The sequence below is a fragment of the Molossus molossus genome, unplaced genomic scaffold (genome assembly GCF_014108415.1).
Source record: "Molossus molossus isolate mMolMol1 unplaced genomic scaffold, mMolMol1.p scaffold_m16_p_19, whole genome shotgun sequence".
Taxonomy (NCBI): domain Eukaryota; kingdom Metazoa; phylum Chordata; class Mammalia; order Chiroptera; family Molossidae; genus Molossus; species Molossus molossus.
Genome location: NW_023425354.1, coordinates 38,983,098 through 38,998,926, shown reverse-complemented (window position 1 = coordinate 38,998,926; position 15,829 = coordinate 38,983,098). Strand labels below are relative to the sequence as shown.

Here is a 15,829-nt window from a genome sequence, read left to right as displayed (position 1 = left end):
CCACAAAGAACAAAAGCAAAGGCACAGAATTACCTTTTTTATTTGGAAGTGGGAGAAGAGCTCACATGTGTGTCTCACACACGGTTCTGTGTTACGACCTCTTGATGCTTAATTTTTTTATCTAGTTGTTGGATGAGGGAGAGATCTTAAGCTGTTATCATATGTAACTTAGACTATTAACCTTGTCATATTTTAAAGGAATATTTTGTTTGTTGTTTGCTTTTTAAGTTTCTAATTCTGATGGGATTAAATCTACAGATCTTTGACTTTGCAATCACTTTTCCTTTAAGGATGTGAAAGGGCAGAAATTTGTAGTCACCTCTCTCTCTGGACCTCAAGTTCCTCATTTTTAAAAAGAGTAGGCAAGCAAAGATGTGAACTCTCAGCTTCCTTCTACGTATAGATTCTTTTTTTTATCCTCACCCGAGGACATTTTTCCATTTTTTTTGTTCAAATAGAGTGGGAAGAAGAGAGAGGAAGAGAGAGAGAGAAAGAAACATAGACATGAAAGGGACACATCTAGTGGCTGCCTCCCGCACGACCCAACCAGGGCCGGGGACAAACCACAACGGAGGTATGTGCCCTTAGTGGGAACTCTTCAGACCGCAAGCCAACGCTCTAACTGCTGAGCCAAACTGGCCATTGCTACATATAGATTCTTGAACTCTGGACTCCACAGGGTAGCTCAACACAGGCCACTCTCTCCTCATGCTCTGGGGCTCCATCCAGGGAATCCTTTCTTTTTGAGGGGTTCATTTATTCATTCAACTACCATCTTCTGAACATCTAGCATGTGCCAGGCATTATTCTAGGTACTGTGTATACAATATCAAAGAAAACAAAGCCCCTGCCATTAGGTGAATATCTGAGAGAAGAGCATTCCAATTAGAGGGAATAGCAGATGCAAAGACCCTGAGGCAAGAGAGACTGTTGGACAAGTTGGAGGGGGAGCAAGGAGGCCAGGGTAGCTAAAGCAAAGGGAGCAGGAGGGAAAGAGTAGGGGAAAGAGTAAGAGAGGGCACATGGCCTGGCGAGTGTGGCTAGCCGATTGGGCATCGTCCCACGGACTGAGAGGTCCCGGTTTAAGTCCTGGTCAGGGCACATGCTGGGTTGTGGGATTGATCCCTAGTGGGGGACATGCAGGAGGCAGGGATAAATGTTTCTCTCTCATCAATGTTTCTATCTCTCTTTCCCTCTCCCTAAAGTCAATTATATATATATATAAAATTATGTAATTTTATATATATATAATATATATTATATAATTATATATATATGAAAAGAGAGAGGACACATGGTCTTCAGGCCTCCTAATGACTTGGCTTTCACTAAATGAAATGGATAACACTGCAGAGCAGTGATCTGATAGTGGCTGGGTTTTTTTTTTTTTTTTTATCCTCACCCGAGGACATTTTTCGATATTTTGTTCAGCGACCCAACCAGGGCTGGGGACAAACTGCAACCGAGGTACGTGCCCTTAGCGCGAACCGAACCCGGGTCTCTCCAGACCGCAGGCCAACGCTCTAACCGCTGAGCCAAACCGGCCAGGGCGTGGCTGGGTTTTAAAGAAGTTTGAGGAGGCCTCTATTCTAGGGGGCTGCAGCTCTGGGAGGCTCCAGCCTCATCCATTCCCAGCTGACTGACTTTGGCCTTAAGTCTCTATTGGTCTTAGTTCTTTTATTTTATTTTATTTTTTATTCCTCACTCAAGAATACTTTTCTATTTATCATCAGATAGAGTGGGAGGGAGGGAGAGAGAGGGAGGGAGAGAGAGAGAGGGAGAGAAATATCCATGTGATAGAGCCACATCGACTGGCTGCCCCCCGCACCACCTGACCAGGGTCGGGGACAAACCGCAACTGCACTATGTGCCCTTTTCCGGAATTGAACCTGCGACTCATTGGTCCGCGGGCCAACACTCTAACCACTGACTGGCCATGGCAGTCTTAGTTTTATATCTAGGAAATAATTCTAAGATTTTCGCTGGGTACTCCTCCTTCACTGTAGCTGACCTAACTGGGCCAAACTTTTTTTTGAATTAATTAATTTTCCTTTGAAATCTTATTTAATATTATGTTTTAAAATTTTTTTAAATTTTTGTTACAAATGTTTCTTTTTTTACCCCATTGACACCCTCCTCCCTATCCCCCCACCCTTTCCCCAGCTTTGTTGTCGATGTCCATTGGTTATGCATACATGCATATAAGTTCTGTGGTTTATCTCTTCCCTCCCCCCACCACCCCCTGACCCGTCCCGCAGGTCGAGCAACGAGGACTCTAGAGGGGGAGTGAGGATGAGGAGGGACAAGAGACACGAGAAATGGAGACAAGACAGGGCTCCGATCAAGTCTCCTTTATTCAGGGGTAATTCACACAATATATAGGGCAAGAAGCACCTGTTGCCAAGCACCAGGCTTGCCCGAAGCAAATCTAGGAAATACTACAAAGGAACAAAAGGTCAGCAAAGACTGGCTTCTTGAGTAAATGGTTACTTAAAGAAATGCAAAATGCAGCGATATCCTGCCTTGGGGCAGGTGATGGCAGAGCAGATTTTAGCAAAATTGATGCCATGCAAAAAGTCTCCCACACCCCCTCTTCTGAGGGTTGTCAGTCTGTACCCTACTTCCACATCTCTGGGTCTATCCTATTCCTCAGATTGTTATGTTCATTATATTCCACAAATAAGTGATATCATATGGTATTTGTCTTTTTCTGCTTGGCTTGTTTTGCTTAGGATAATACTTTCCAGGCCCCTCCATGTCGTCTCAAAGGATAAGAGATCTTTCTTTCTTACAGCTACATAGTACTCCATTGTGTATATGTACCACCGCTTTTTTATCCACTCATCTACTGATGGACACTTTGCTGTTTCCATATCTTAGCTATTGTAAATAGTGCTGCTATGAACATGGGGGTACATATATTCTTTCTGATTTGTGTTTCAGGCTTCTTAGGGTATATTCCTAGAAGTGGGATCTCTGGGTCAAATGGCAATTCAATTTTTAATTTTTTGAGGTAACACCATAGTGTTTTCCATAGTGGCAGCACCAGTCTGCATTCCCACCAGCAGTGTACTAGTGTACTTTTCTCCACACCCTTGCCAACACTTGTCTAATGATTTGTGTGACAAGTGTGAGGTGATACCTCATTGTTGTTTTAATTTGCATCTCTCCGATGATTAGTGATGTTGAGCATTTCTTTATATGTCTCTTGGCCATTTGTATGTCCTGTTTGGAGAGGTGTCTATTCAGCTCCTCTGCCCATTTTTTAATTGGGTTCTTTGTCTTCCTTTTGTTGAGTTGTATGAGTACTCTATATATTTTGGAAATTAACCCCTTATCTGATGTATCATTGGCAATGGTGTTCTCCCATACAGTAGGTTGCCTTTCCATTTTGATGGTTGTTTCTTTTGCTGTGCAAAAGCTTTTTAGTTTGATGTAGTCTCATGTGTTCATTTTTTCCTTTGTTTCTGTTGCCTTAGGTGATCTATCAGTGAAAATTCTGCTGTGTATGATGTCCGAAATTTTGTTTCTTCTAGGATTTTTATGGATTCACGGGTCACATTTAAGTCTTTTATCCATTTTGAATTTATTTTTGTGTATGGTGTAAGTTGATGGTCCAGTTTCTGGGCCAAACTTTTGTGTAGAGGGGAGGGAGCCAACACAAGGTCTCTTACGTTTAATGTGGAATTTCCTATCTCTAGGAAGACCACAGGGTGGCGGTGGTCATGTGGGGGTGCAGGCCATCATTGAGTCCACCAGTAAATTGTCAGCATCTACTTATTCTGAGCATGGAACTCTTTCTGGCTCAGGGGAGGTAAGGGATTGTCAAAAAGCCAGCAAGAAGGCCACGTGCAGTCATGGTGGCCAGAAATGGAACCACCGTGACCCAAGAATCAGGGCCTGTCTCCAGAAATCCATTCAGCTGCCTAATTGCCAGGGAAAGCAGTAATTCCTGGATCTGCTCCTCTCAGACCAGGCCCTGGCCCCTGCATTAGCTCCCTTGGAGTCCCGCTTCTCTTTTCCTTAAAGCACTTGCCACAGTTAAAATTTTACACATATTAGTAGGATTCTTTGATGTCTCTCCCTCACCATTCTAGAAACTACAGGGCGTGACAAGGGCTTTGTCTGTTTCCTTCACTGCTGCATTCCCAGAGGTTCTCCAGCATGGTCCCTGACACATAAAGAGTACTCAGTAAATGCACTGAATGAGAAAATAAGGGAGGAAGGTAAATAATGCTGTTTCCTTTTATAGGCAATAAAACAGCCCTTCTGGCCCAATTCCTATAGTAGGAACACCCAGGAACACAGGGCACAGCCTCCAAGGCCCTCCACTGTTTTCTCCTCCTCTCCCTCTCCAAGGGCACCTCAGAGACAGATTCCAGACCCCAAACAAAACTAATTTCCCATGAAAAGATCCTAGGAAGGAGTGGAGCAAGTGACAGCCCATTGATAACAATAATAGCACTTTCAAAAAAACAAAAGACAATAATAGCACTTACAATGTACCAGACACCATTCTTCCTCAGCAACTCTTTGAGGCAGGCTCTATTAGCATTCCCATTTCACAGTTGAAGAAACTGAGGCACAGGGAGGTAAGTGGTATATCCAAGATAGTAGTAGAGCCTATGTAACAGAACCCAGGCAGCAAATAAAGCTGGAGGCTGAACTCTAACCCATCAGCACAGGTATCAGAAGTCATGTGTTTTTCCACTTGGGCCTTGAGTGCCCCATGTCCTTCTCTTATCTCCAGACTGGGATCATTAACAGTTTCTAGTCTAGCCCTGGCCAGTGTGATTCTGCTGGTTGGGCATTGTCCATGCATGGAAAGGCTGTGGGTTCAACTCATGCCCAAGTTACAGGCTTGCCCAGTAGGGGCCTCTCCCCATGGATGTTTCACTCTCACCTTGATGTTTCTTTCTCTCCTTCTCCCTTCCTTTCTCTCTGAGGAATATATATATATATGATATATGATATATATTTTTATGATATATATATGAAAAAAATATATATATATATATTTTTAAAATAGTGTCTAGCCTATAAGGTTGTTGGGAGATTAAAGCACACAGTTGAGTACAGTGCCCAGCACCTAATGAACAATCAATAAATGTTAAATACTGATCCTCTCATTATTGTTAATCTGGGCCTGCAAGGCAGTATTCTCGCCCAATTTGCAGGTGAGGTCACCCTGTGAGCTGGGCGCCCGCCCTGGCCAGCCCCCACAGGGCGGGGCGAGAGCGGGTGGGACAGAGGTCCTGGGCCCGCCCCGTCAGACTTTATACAGAGAACGCCGGGCGCAAGCGCAGAAAGCCCCGTCGTGCCCCTCGCGCCAGCCTCGAGTGCACGCGCATGGAGCGGCGCGCGAGCTCCCCGGACGAACCCCGCATCCACCGCGGGGCGAAAGTGCTGTTCCGCGGCCCGGTGGAGCCGCTCATCTTCCTGGCCAACTTCGCCTTGGTCCTGCAGGGCCCGCTCACCACGCAGTACCTGTGGTACCGCTTCAGTGCCGACCTCGGCTACAATGGTACCCACGACAGAGGTGGCTGCAGCAATCACAGCCTGAACCCCACCATGCAGGTAGTCGCGGTGTCGGGAGAAACGCGGAGTGGCAGGGAGCGGGCCCTGAGCTAGAGGGTGGGGACAACGGGAGGGGCGGGGCGGGCGTGAGGGTGGGGGTCGCCAAGGGGGTTATGGGTATTGGGGGATGGCCCTGACCCGAAACTGCAGTACGGGGCATAGGTCAAGTTCCTTTAGCCTTAAGAATTAAGCAAGGGGTGCCCTGGCTGGTTTGGCTCAGCGGTTAGAGCGTTGGCCTGTGGTCCAGAGAAAGAGTTAACCAAGGGGGGTAAAAAGTAAGGGAAAGGGACCTAGGTCCATTTTCCATAAGCCCCCTTCCAGAGCGAGTTTTTGAGAGTTGCACTAAAATTCTATGAAGTTTAGTTCCAAAGAAAGTCTCCACCCCTGTATCTCCAGGGTGGTGGTGTTTTGGTGGGGAGTGGGGTGGGAGGAGCCCGGAGTGAGGAAGAACACCCTGTAAGACTCATGCCCCCACAGGAAGTGGAGACCCTTACCTCCCACTGGACCCTCTACATGAACTTGGGCGGCTTCCTGGTGGGGCTCTTCTCATCCACCCTGCTGGGTGCTTGGAGTGACTGTGTGGGCCGCCGCCCGCTGCTGGTGCTGGCCTCGCTGGGCCTGTTGCTCCAGGCTCTGGTGTCCATCTTTGTGGTGCAGCTACAGCTACACGTCGGCTACTTCGTGCTGGGCCGCATCCTTTGTGCCCTCCTCGGCGACTTCAGTGGCCTCCTGGCTGCTGGCTTTGCCTCCGTGGCAGATGTCAGCACCCACAACAGCCGAACCATCCGAATGGCCCTGCTGGAAGCATGCATCGGGGTGGCAGGGATGCTGGCGAGCCTCCTTGGGGGCCACTGGCTCCATGCCCAGGGTTATGCCAACCCCTTCTGGCTGGCTTTGGCCTTGCTGATATTCATGTCTTTCTACGCTGCTTTCTGCTTTGGTGAGACTATGAAGGAGCCAACACCTGCCCGGCTCTTCACGTTCCGTCACCACCGGTCCATCGTGCAGCTCTACATGGCTCCAGCCCCAGAGAAGTCCAGGAAGCATTTAGCCCTGTACTCACTGGTCATCTTTGTGGTGATCACTGTGCACTTTGGGGCCCAGGACATCCTGACCATCTATGAGCTGAGCAGACCCCTCTGCTGGGACTCCAAGCTGATTGGCTACGGTTCTGCAGCTAGGCACCTCCCATATTTCACCAGCCTGCTGGGCCTGTGGCTCATGCGATTCTGCCTGTCTGACACCTGGGTGGCTGAGATTGGCTTGGCTTTTAACATCTTGGGGATGGTGGTGTTTGCATTCGCTACCATCACACCCCTAATGTTCACAGGTAACGTGTGTGGGCCAGGAGCAGTTTGTCCCAGAGGTGCTGGGTGAAAATTGGGGGACAGCTAGCTACTTGCTAATTTATGCCTTTGGAAACATTATGTGTCTAGCCTGCACTGGAGGACAGACAACTAAGAAACCTCATAAAAATGGCATCTTTGTAATACATAAAACATAGACTTTAAGAAGTCAAAGTAATTAATCCACATTGTCAATCATAAATATTGTTAGTAAGATAGAGCAGCAGACAAAAGTATGGCTCATACGCTAATTGCTTCACTCCTTGGCCTCCCACAGACCGTATTCATGGTGTTCTTAGACAAAGTCCATGCTGTTAATGTCTTACAACTCACTTCTCTGATAATCACAGGACCTGCTTCAAATATCCTTGGTCAGATTCGTTGGGTTTTTTAAAATGCCAGTCTTCTCATACCACAGATATCAAATTCCTGCTTGCGTTAGTTCTTTTTTCTTTTTAATTTTGGTGGGAGGGGCAGCTGGGAATGAGGAAATTCACATTTTTAAAGAGACAGCTTTATTTTGATAAAGCTCTAAACTGTGTTGTGTATAAAGTGAACCATTCATTAATCATAGATTTATTAACTTGGCTGCTTGCCTGCAGAGTGAGGCTGAAGGGGACCAGGTACCTTTCTCTCCTGCCCACAGCATCTCCCGTGGACTTGGTGCTGGGGTCAAAGCATTCAGAGGTGCAGAGATGATGACGACACTCATTGCTCGGGGGATCCTCAGCAGAGTGGCCTTACGGTGCCTCATCATTTACTCACTTTGAAGGATCCGCTATCCTCTAGGACAGAGATTTTCAACTCTTTTCATCTCATGATACATAAACTAATTACTAAAATTCTGTGGCACACCAAAAAATAGCTATAATTTTGATTCATTCATACTGGACAGCTTTTGTTGTGCTGGCTGTTATTAGTTATTTTTATTTGATAGTCTAAGGGAAAATAGATCAGTGCCCCTGACTAAATAGTCAGGTATTGCATGTTTTAAAAATTGTGGCACACTGGTTGAAAATTGCTGCTCTGGGGGTTTGCAGTTTTACTGAGAGGCCAATAGTCCCACAGGAGAAAGAAATGGTTATGAAGGAAACAGTGTAAGCCTGTGAGTAACAAAATGCAAAGTGAAAAGGAACTTGCATTTACTGTGTGCTTATTATGCCATGCTCTTCACTGGTGTTTCCTGATGTATCCATTTTCTAGAATGCTGTAACAAGTTACCACAAATGTGGCTTAAAACACAGAAGTTTATTCTCTCACAGTTCTGGAGGCAAGAAGTCAAGAATCCATATCACTGGACCCAAATCAAGGCGTCAGCAGGGCCGCGTTCCTTTCAGAGGTTCTGGGAAGGAATCTCCCTCGCCTCCTCCGGTTTCTGGGGGCTACCAGCATTCCTTGGTTTCTGGCTGCATCACTGTGATGTCTGCCTCTGTGATTACATTGCCTCCTCCTCTTCCGTGTGCCTTCTCTGTTCTGGCTGTGTCAAATCTTCCTTTACTTCCCTCTTATAAGGAATCCTTTAGGGCCCAACCAGATTATCCAGGGTAAACTCCTTATCTCCAGACCCTTAATTTAATCACATCTGCAAAGACCCATTTTCCAAGTAAGGCAACATATACAGATTCCAGGGATTAGGACCTGATGTCTTGGCCATTATTCAGCCTCCTACATCCCAGAACCATCCTGTGGTGAAGGCCTTGTTATCCTTTTACAGATGGGAGTCTGGCCCAAGGTCACACAGTTAGTGATGGTGTAAGGTTTTGAACTTGCAGCTGCCTCCAAAGTCTATGCTTGTTTTATGTGCCATCTCCCTAGTATATGGGTGATACCCGCAGGGACCACGAGGTGTTTCTGACAAGAATGGCACTGGTGGGGAATCAGTATTCATTTGTGAAAGAGGTGAGAACTTGAGAAGAGTAGTCTCCATTCCTCCTTAGTCGTCTCCTTCACCATCAAGGATGTTCTTCCTGTGTCTAACCTGAGTCCCACCTGGGGTGTGTGTAGGAGGTCAGCTTTATCTCGCTTGGGCATCCCTCTCCCTGACCCCATTTTTCTGATGATTGTTTCTGCACAGGGTATGGACTCCTATTCCTGTCATTAGTCATTACACCCATCGTCCGGGCCAAGCTCTCCAAACTGGTGAGCACGTCAGAGCAAGGTAAGTGTCACTGACAACCCGCATCTGGTTTCTTGTGCTCAGTGTTCCCTGAACAAATTGCCCAGGGCAGGCAGAGGAACACAGTGCTTTGGATTTTCAGACCACAGAGTTGGAATTTATGGTCAGCAGAGTATAATTTTGTTCTTTTGGGAAACCCAAGTAGAAGATTTTGCCCTCTCCAGACCTCAGCTTTTCCATCTGTAAAATGGATGCAGTGATGCCAGAGTTCTCTGCTTCACTGGGGCCGGAGCGTACATTCTCAGAGGGAATGAACAACCTTGTGATGTAGGTTTGATTGTCCTCAAGAGGCAGACGAGGAAGCAGAAGCCCAGAGGATTAAATTGACTCACCCAAGGTCACTCAGTAAGTGGTGGAGCTACAATGCAAACCCAGGTCTGTTTTTAAGAGCTGCAGGTCTTGCCTGGCCGGTGTGGCTCAGTGGTTAAGTGTCGACCCATGCACCAAGAGGTTGCCAGTTCAATTCCCGGTGGGCACATGCCCAAGTTGTGGGCCTGATCCCCAGTGGGGGGCATGCAGGAGGTAGCCAAATGATGTTCTCTCTCATCGATGTTCCTATCTCTCTCTCTCTCTCTCTCTCTCAAATCAATAAAGCAAAAAGTATTAGAACAAAAAACAAAGAAGAGCTGCAGGTCTTGGGATCTAGGTTTTAATCCTGGCTCTGTCATCTACTGGCTGTGTGATCTTAAGTGGGTCTCTTATCCTTCTCTGAGTCTGTTTCTTCATTTATACAAGAGTGGGGTTTATATATATATATATATATATATATTTATTTTTTTTTTTTTTCCCTTTATTGATTTTAGAGAGAGAGGAAGGGAGAGGGAGAGAGAGAGAGAAACATCGATGAGAGAGAACATTGATTGGCCACCTCCTGCATGCCCCCACTGGGGATCAGGTCCACAACCTGGGCATGGGCCCAGACCGGGAATTGAACTGGCAACCTCTTGGTACATGGGTCAGTGGTTAGAGCATTGGCCCACAGACCAAAGGGTCGCTAGTTCGATTCCGGTCAAGAGCATATACCTCAGTTGTGGTTCAATCCCTGGCCCTGGTCATGTGGGAGGCGACCAGTCAATGTGTCTCTCTCATATTGGTGTTTTGGTGTTTCTCTTTTTCTCTCTCCCTCCCTCCCTCCCTTCCTCCCACTCTGAAAAAGCACTGGAAAAATATCCTTGGGTGAGAATTAAAAAAAAAAAAAAGAGTGGTGTTATTTTTAATGTTTTTATTGATTTTAGAGAGAGAAAGGTAGAGGGAGAAGCATCCATAAGAGAGAAACATCAATTGGCTGCTTCCTGCACGCCCCCTTCTGGGGATTGAGCATACAACCTGGGCATGTGCCCTGTGTGGGAATCAAACCAGTGACTCTCCGTGCATGGGATGAGGCTCAACCAACAGGCACAGCAGCCAGGGCAGGAGTTCTTGATGACATCTATAGACCCTTTCAGCTCTGACAGTTTAATCTCAACTTCTGTTGGGTTATTGCTCATTACGCAATATTTGGATTCTGCTGGCATATTTGTAAAGAATAGCTTTTCTCAGGCCTCTGTGTCTTTAGCCCCCAATCTGGAAACATCTGGATCATCCACTTTTCCCCATCTGCCCTGCAAGGAGGACCTGGTTTCATACATCGCCTACTATCAGTTTTGTTGTCCCAGGACCCAGGTGCTTTTATTTATTCACTCAATAAGCTATTTCTCTAGCACCTTCTCTGTGCCTGGAGGTGCCAAGGGGAACAAGAGAAAAGAACAGCCCTTACCACCTGGCTTCCTCCAGGAGTCAGGCCCTATGATAGGGGTTTACATGGGAGTTTAATGTTGCCAACAATCTATGAAATAGGCAGTATCCTTATTTAATAGAAGGGGCACTGAAACCCAGAAGGATGAGCAACTTATTCAGTGACCACACAACTAATAAGTGTTGGAACTTGGAATTAACCCCACAACTAACCTCAAACAGGATATGATTCTGAACATGATCAACCAAAAACCATTTTTCTCAGGCTTTTGCTAGAAGAACCCACATTTCCCTTTTGTTTTGTTTTGTTAATCCTCACCTGAGGATATTTTTTCCATCAATATTTTAGGGAGAGTGGAAGGGAGGGAGGGAGAGCAAGAGCGAGTGAGAGAGAAACATCGATTGGTTGCCTTCCACATGTACCCTGACCAGGGCCAGGGACCAAACCTGCAACCCAGATATGTGCCCTTCACCAGAAATCTGACCCATGACCCTTTGGTCCACAGGCTGGCACTCTAACCACTGAGCCACGCCAGCCAGGGCCACACATACTTTTAATACGTGGATTTAATAACAGCCATTTGTCTCATAGCCCCTGTATGCCAGGTGCTATCCATGCATTGCTTCATTTAAACCTTATCACAACACATGATATAGGATTTATAGATGAGAAAGGTGAGACTCAGATTAAATGACTTGCCCAGGTCACACAGCTGGGAGGTAGTGTTGCCAGGTTTGAACCTCGGTCTTTCGGACTCCACAGTGTGATATTTATTTCTTCACAGGTGCTCTCTTTTCTGCTGTGGCCTGTGTGAATGGCTTGGCCATGCTGATGGCCTCTGGCATCTTCAACTCGCTCTACCCAGCCACCCTGAACTTCATGAAGGGGTTTCCCTTCCTCCTGGGAGCTGGCCTCCTCTTCATCCCTGCCATTCTGATTGGGTAACATGGCACCCTGACCCAGGCTTATGCTCTTTATCCCAAAGGTTTCCTCTTTCTCCGTCTCCTCCCGACCAGAAATGGCTGCCTCATTCCTGGAACCCTTCCTCTGTGGGTGTTTCAGTCCCAGCCTGACTTGCCCCTTGCAGATGGCTGCCTAATCCTTGGGGAGCCATTTCCCAAGGGCAGGACAGAGGGGCAGTAGGGGAAGGGTCAGGCTAACACTGCTTCTTGGCAAGGCTGTTCTCTCCCACTTGTCCCCCTCCATTCATATTTTATAGATGGAACTATGTTGACAGATCTGCTAAAGGGGAGCCGGAGAGCTTCCTTGGCTAGTTGTGGTTTCGCCACAGGCCAGCCCACTGACTTCTTTTCCCCGTAGCCTAAGAGTCACTTTGCAGAGCCCTCTTCTCAGGACATTATCTTTCCCCTCTATGTTGGGAAGGATATCACCCAGTAAAGCCTGTGTCACTTCGGGAGTTGAGGGTTCCCCCATGTCAAATCTGAACCCTCTTTCTGCTGCCTCACAGGATGCTGGGAAAGACTGATCCTCACTCTGAATTCCAGCAGTTTTCCCAGAGCCCCTGATCGGCCTGGACCTAAGGACAGAGGGCAAGAGGAGCGAAGTGAGCACTAACCAACTGGAAGTATGCACCTGGGACGCCCCACAGCAGCCCCAGCAGCGCCCCTCAAAGGCAGTGTTCACCTTGGATAAGGTGGTTGAGCCAGACCAGGCCCCCACCTCATCCATAGCTGTGCCAGCCTATGACTTGAGGATCTAGAATTGTAACCCCGACAGTCTGACTCCAGGGGAGAGGAGAAGTCCTGATGGAGGCGAGGCCTCAGGGACCAGGTGAAGCATGAGGGGCTGGCATCTGCTTCCAGCCCAAACTGCACAGCTCACAGTGCGCAGATCATGGTGCATGGCCACCAGTCCCTCCTTAGTGATGAATGCTTTGAGGGGAGGAAGGGTTGTAGGAATGGAGAGTGCTACTGACTCGGTGGAATCAACCCCCTGGGCTTAGCAGTGCCAATCATCATAATAAAGCAATATAAACACACTGAAATGAACCTCCCTGCATCCAAGGCATTGGGTTGTGGGCCTTTTATGTTCCTGTCTGTCTGCCCACCATAGGTTAGGCAGCCAGCTGCTGGGCTGGGCAGAAGCCCTAGCTGCCATGAGATTGGTAGTGGGCATGGCCAGCCCAGACCTCATCTGACTGCCCACTCTGTTCTCCTGAGCTATTGGAAGATGGAGGGCTGCCAGGTGGGTATTAAGCCAAGCAAAGAGGCTTGGAGCAGAGCCCTGGCCACTCATTCCTGAGGGTGTCAGAGATCGCTCCCTGGAGGCACCTGTACTGGCCTTCCTGGCTACAGCAGCCCGCGCAGAATTAGTTTTTACCACTCAGCCCTCTAGCACCTCCCATCGCCACGTATTTCATCAGGGCCTTGTGCTGAGACCATCCCTCATGCATCTGTAAATCAATAGGAACCTGGAGATGGGCCTGGCTCCCCATGATCCAGGGCTCCAGCTTTCCTGAGAACGAGGGGGCCATGTCTAGGGCTCAGTGAAAGCCTGGACCTGAAGTTGAAAGGCAAAATTGGATTCACTATTGAGGTACCGGCTTTGATGAGGGCCATAAGCCCCCAGATAGACCCAAATCGGGTGGTGCTTGACTCTTCGAACTAGAATTGACCATAGGGTTCAGCCCTGACGCCATTTCTACCCCATTCTCTCTCACCAGCCTTGCCAGTCAGTTTTCTGGCAGAAATCACTCAAGTAATACCAGGGGGTGGCGGGTAGCTAGGGCAAACCAGGGTCAAATGTGGCTTCTGCATCCCAGGTCTGCTTCTAGATTCTCATCTCTGTCCCCTCTGTCGTCCACTGACTGTCCCAGCATGAGGCAGGGGAGGAGAGAGAAAAGACTCTAGTTGGCCTCAGGTCTGGGCTCGCCTCCAGCCCCCGCTCTGGCTCACAGGTGACCTTGAGCAAGCCCCCCTGTGAAAGGCTAGATCAGGATGCCCCAAATTGATTGTGGTTGGACAAGTTCGGAAACACTGGATTAGGGGATGAGGTGGAGCTGGACTTTTGACCTCTGAGTGCTCCTGAGCAGTTAGTTTTTGTTCCTGGGGAGGGGTGGGGTGAGGTGGGGGAGGGACCTAGTTGACTCATCCCCGACCTAGAGGCAGCAGCTACAGTCTAGCCAAGCAGAGCACCCTGGCCTGGAGACCTGTGTCAGAGCAGGCTTTGGGGGAAAAGCTATTTCTCAGCCCTCAGAGGCCAGGCCTGGGTGGAAGATGAGGGCCAAGGTGCCTGCCTTGCCCATGGTCTGGGCAGTATTTGTCATGGCAGGGGTGACAGTCCTGAGAACACACGGGCCTGGCTGGAGGGAGCGTCATCACTTCAGTGGCTGCGGTGGGGGTGGGGGGCTGAACTCTGACTCCCCAGAGAGATAAGAGGGGCAGCTGAGGAGGGTGTACCAAACAGAAAAAAACGGGGCTGGGAAACCTCTGAATACTGCCCACAGGGGACCTCAGGAGGGAGTGGGGTTGGGGACAAAAAGACAGAAAGCTGCTCCTGGAGGATATTCGCCACACTGTATTGTTACTGTCTGCTCTGTGAGGGCAGCATCCAGTCGGCCTTGGTCATCATCAGATCCAGGACCTGGCAGTGGCGGGCACTCTGGTGGCATGAAGGGAGAAGTGCAGGCAGGGCCGAGTCGGGGCCAGGGCCAGCTGAACCGTATCTGGCAGGGAGGGAGTGGAAGGAAGAAGGCCCAAGCCTGAAGTGAGACCTTTGACTTCCTGACCATGAGGCTCAAGAGCTAAGAGTGACCTGGTCAGCACCTGCAGGAGGCGCTCTGCGGGCCGCGCCAGCCTTGACGTGTGAACCCACGGCTCTTAGCAGGGAAGAGGCAGGGCTGGATAGCTGGAGCCTCCGACCCTCCTGGAGGAAGGGGCAGAGGGATGTTCCTGCTTATTTATTTCTGTATGGCCCCTGGGTCAAAACCTGTCCCCGCTTCTAGATTCTTTCAGGCGAGGAAGAAGCCAGCTGTCTCCAGGATGACTCTCAGGCGAGCAGTCCCCCCAGCAGTGGGCTGAGCACCAGGAGGCCAGGTCTGGGTCCTGGGCTGCGGCTCATGGCTTGGAAAACAGCACACCATTCGAGTCCTCTGTAAAATGGAGATAATACCGGGTAGGGTTGCTCTGATGGTTACAGAGACTGTGGAGTGGGGGGCTGGGGGAATGCTGAAGGTGTGTGAGGGATTTGCATTTCAGAGCCTTTCTACTGAAGTGTCATTTCTTGACCAGCGTTGGCTCACCAGGGAATCAGAAGTGCCGGAATTCAGGCCCCACCCTGGGTCTCCTGAATGGAATTTTAACAAAATTCCCAGATGATTTGAATGCATCCCTCCTGCCCTTCCTCAGGACACTGCCTCTTTCCAAGGAGCTGCAGGTTAAGCCCAAGTTACTGCTGGGAGGAGCTGGGGAAGTCAGCTGGGCCAGGAGCCCAAGGCACAGCACCAAGGCCTGGGGAGGTGGCTAGCAGCCCTTGGAGACGTGGCCTCCCCGCCCAGGCCCAAGCAGGGAGCGCCCATGCACCAGCGAGTGCTTTAAACTCAGGCGCAGCTGCAAACCAGCCAGAGTGAGGGCCGCTTCAGCCCAGCCCTGACCCCAGATGTGGCAAAAGAGGCGATACCTCAGGAAGCTGGGAGGGAGTTGGGACCAGGCAGGGCCGGCTAAGGGCACTGAGTGATTACAGGGCAAGGCCACAGCGCGGCAGGAAGTGGTGAGCCCAGGGACCACAGTCTAGGTGGAGAGCATCACTGGCTTCTCATCCCGCTGGCTCATGCCCAGGCCACTTGGTCTGGCCGGGAGGGCTGGGCGTTGCCTTAATTCCTGTCAGAGGCTGCCTGACGTCCCCCTGCTCAAGCTGGCTAATGTCGCGGCAGGAAACGGGGTTGTGTGCAGCAAACCTCTCTTCAGTGTCTCCAGAGCTGATCAGTGACCCTCACACCTGAGACAGGGAACCTGGTGGCAGGGCTTAAGGGCGGCT

At 49.2% G+C, this 15,829-nt stretch overlaps 1 protein-coding gene across 1 annotated transcript; it reads left to right on the top strand.

Annotated features, from left to right (window-relative positions):
- The first annotated feature begins 5,328 nt into the window (after positions 1-5,328).
- SLC46A1 (solute carrier family 46 member 1) lies at positions 5,329-13,315 on the top strand. The gene is made up of 5 exons (XM_036269602.1): positions 5,329-5,577; positions 6,055-6,907; positions 8,998-9,081; positions 11,619-11,775; positions 12,303-13,315. The coding sequence occupies exons 1-5, from the start codon at positions 5,350-5,352 to the stop codon at positions 12,358-12,360; spliced, it is 1,380 nt and encodes a 459-aa protein (XP_036125495.1). The 5' UTR covers positions 5,329-5,349; the 3' UTR covers positions 12,361-13,315.
- The last annotated feature ends 2,514 nt before the right edge of the window (positions 13,316-15,829 follow it).

Bases quoted from the DNA above. Each gene is read 5' to 3' on its own strand.
- SLC46A1 (XM_036269602.1), top strand. From the start codon at position 5,350: ATGGAGCGGCGCGCGAGCTCCCCGGACGAACCCCGCATCCACCGCGGG. The intron at 9,082-11,618 runs GTAAGTGTCACT...ATTTCTTCACAG, and splicing joins GGTGAGCACGTCAGAGCAAG to GTGCTCTCTTTTCTGCTGTG. The intron at 11,776-12,302 runs GTAACATGGCAC...GCTGCCTCACAG, and splicing joins ATCCCTGCCATTCTGATTGG to GATGCTGGGAAAGACTGATC.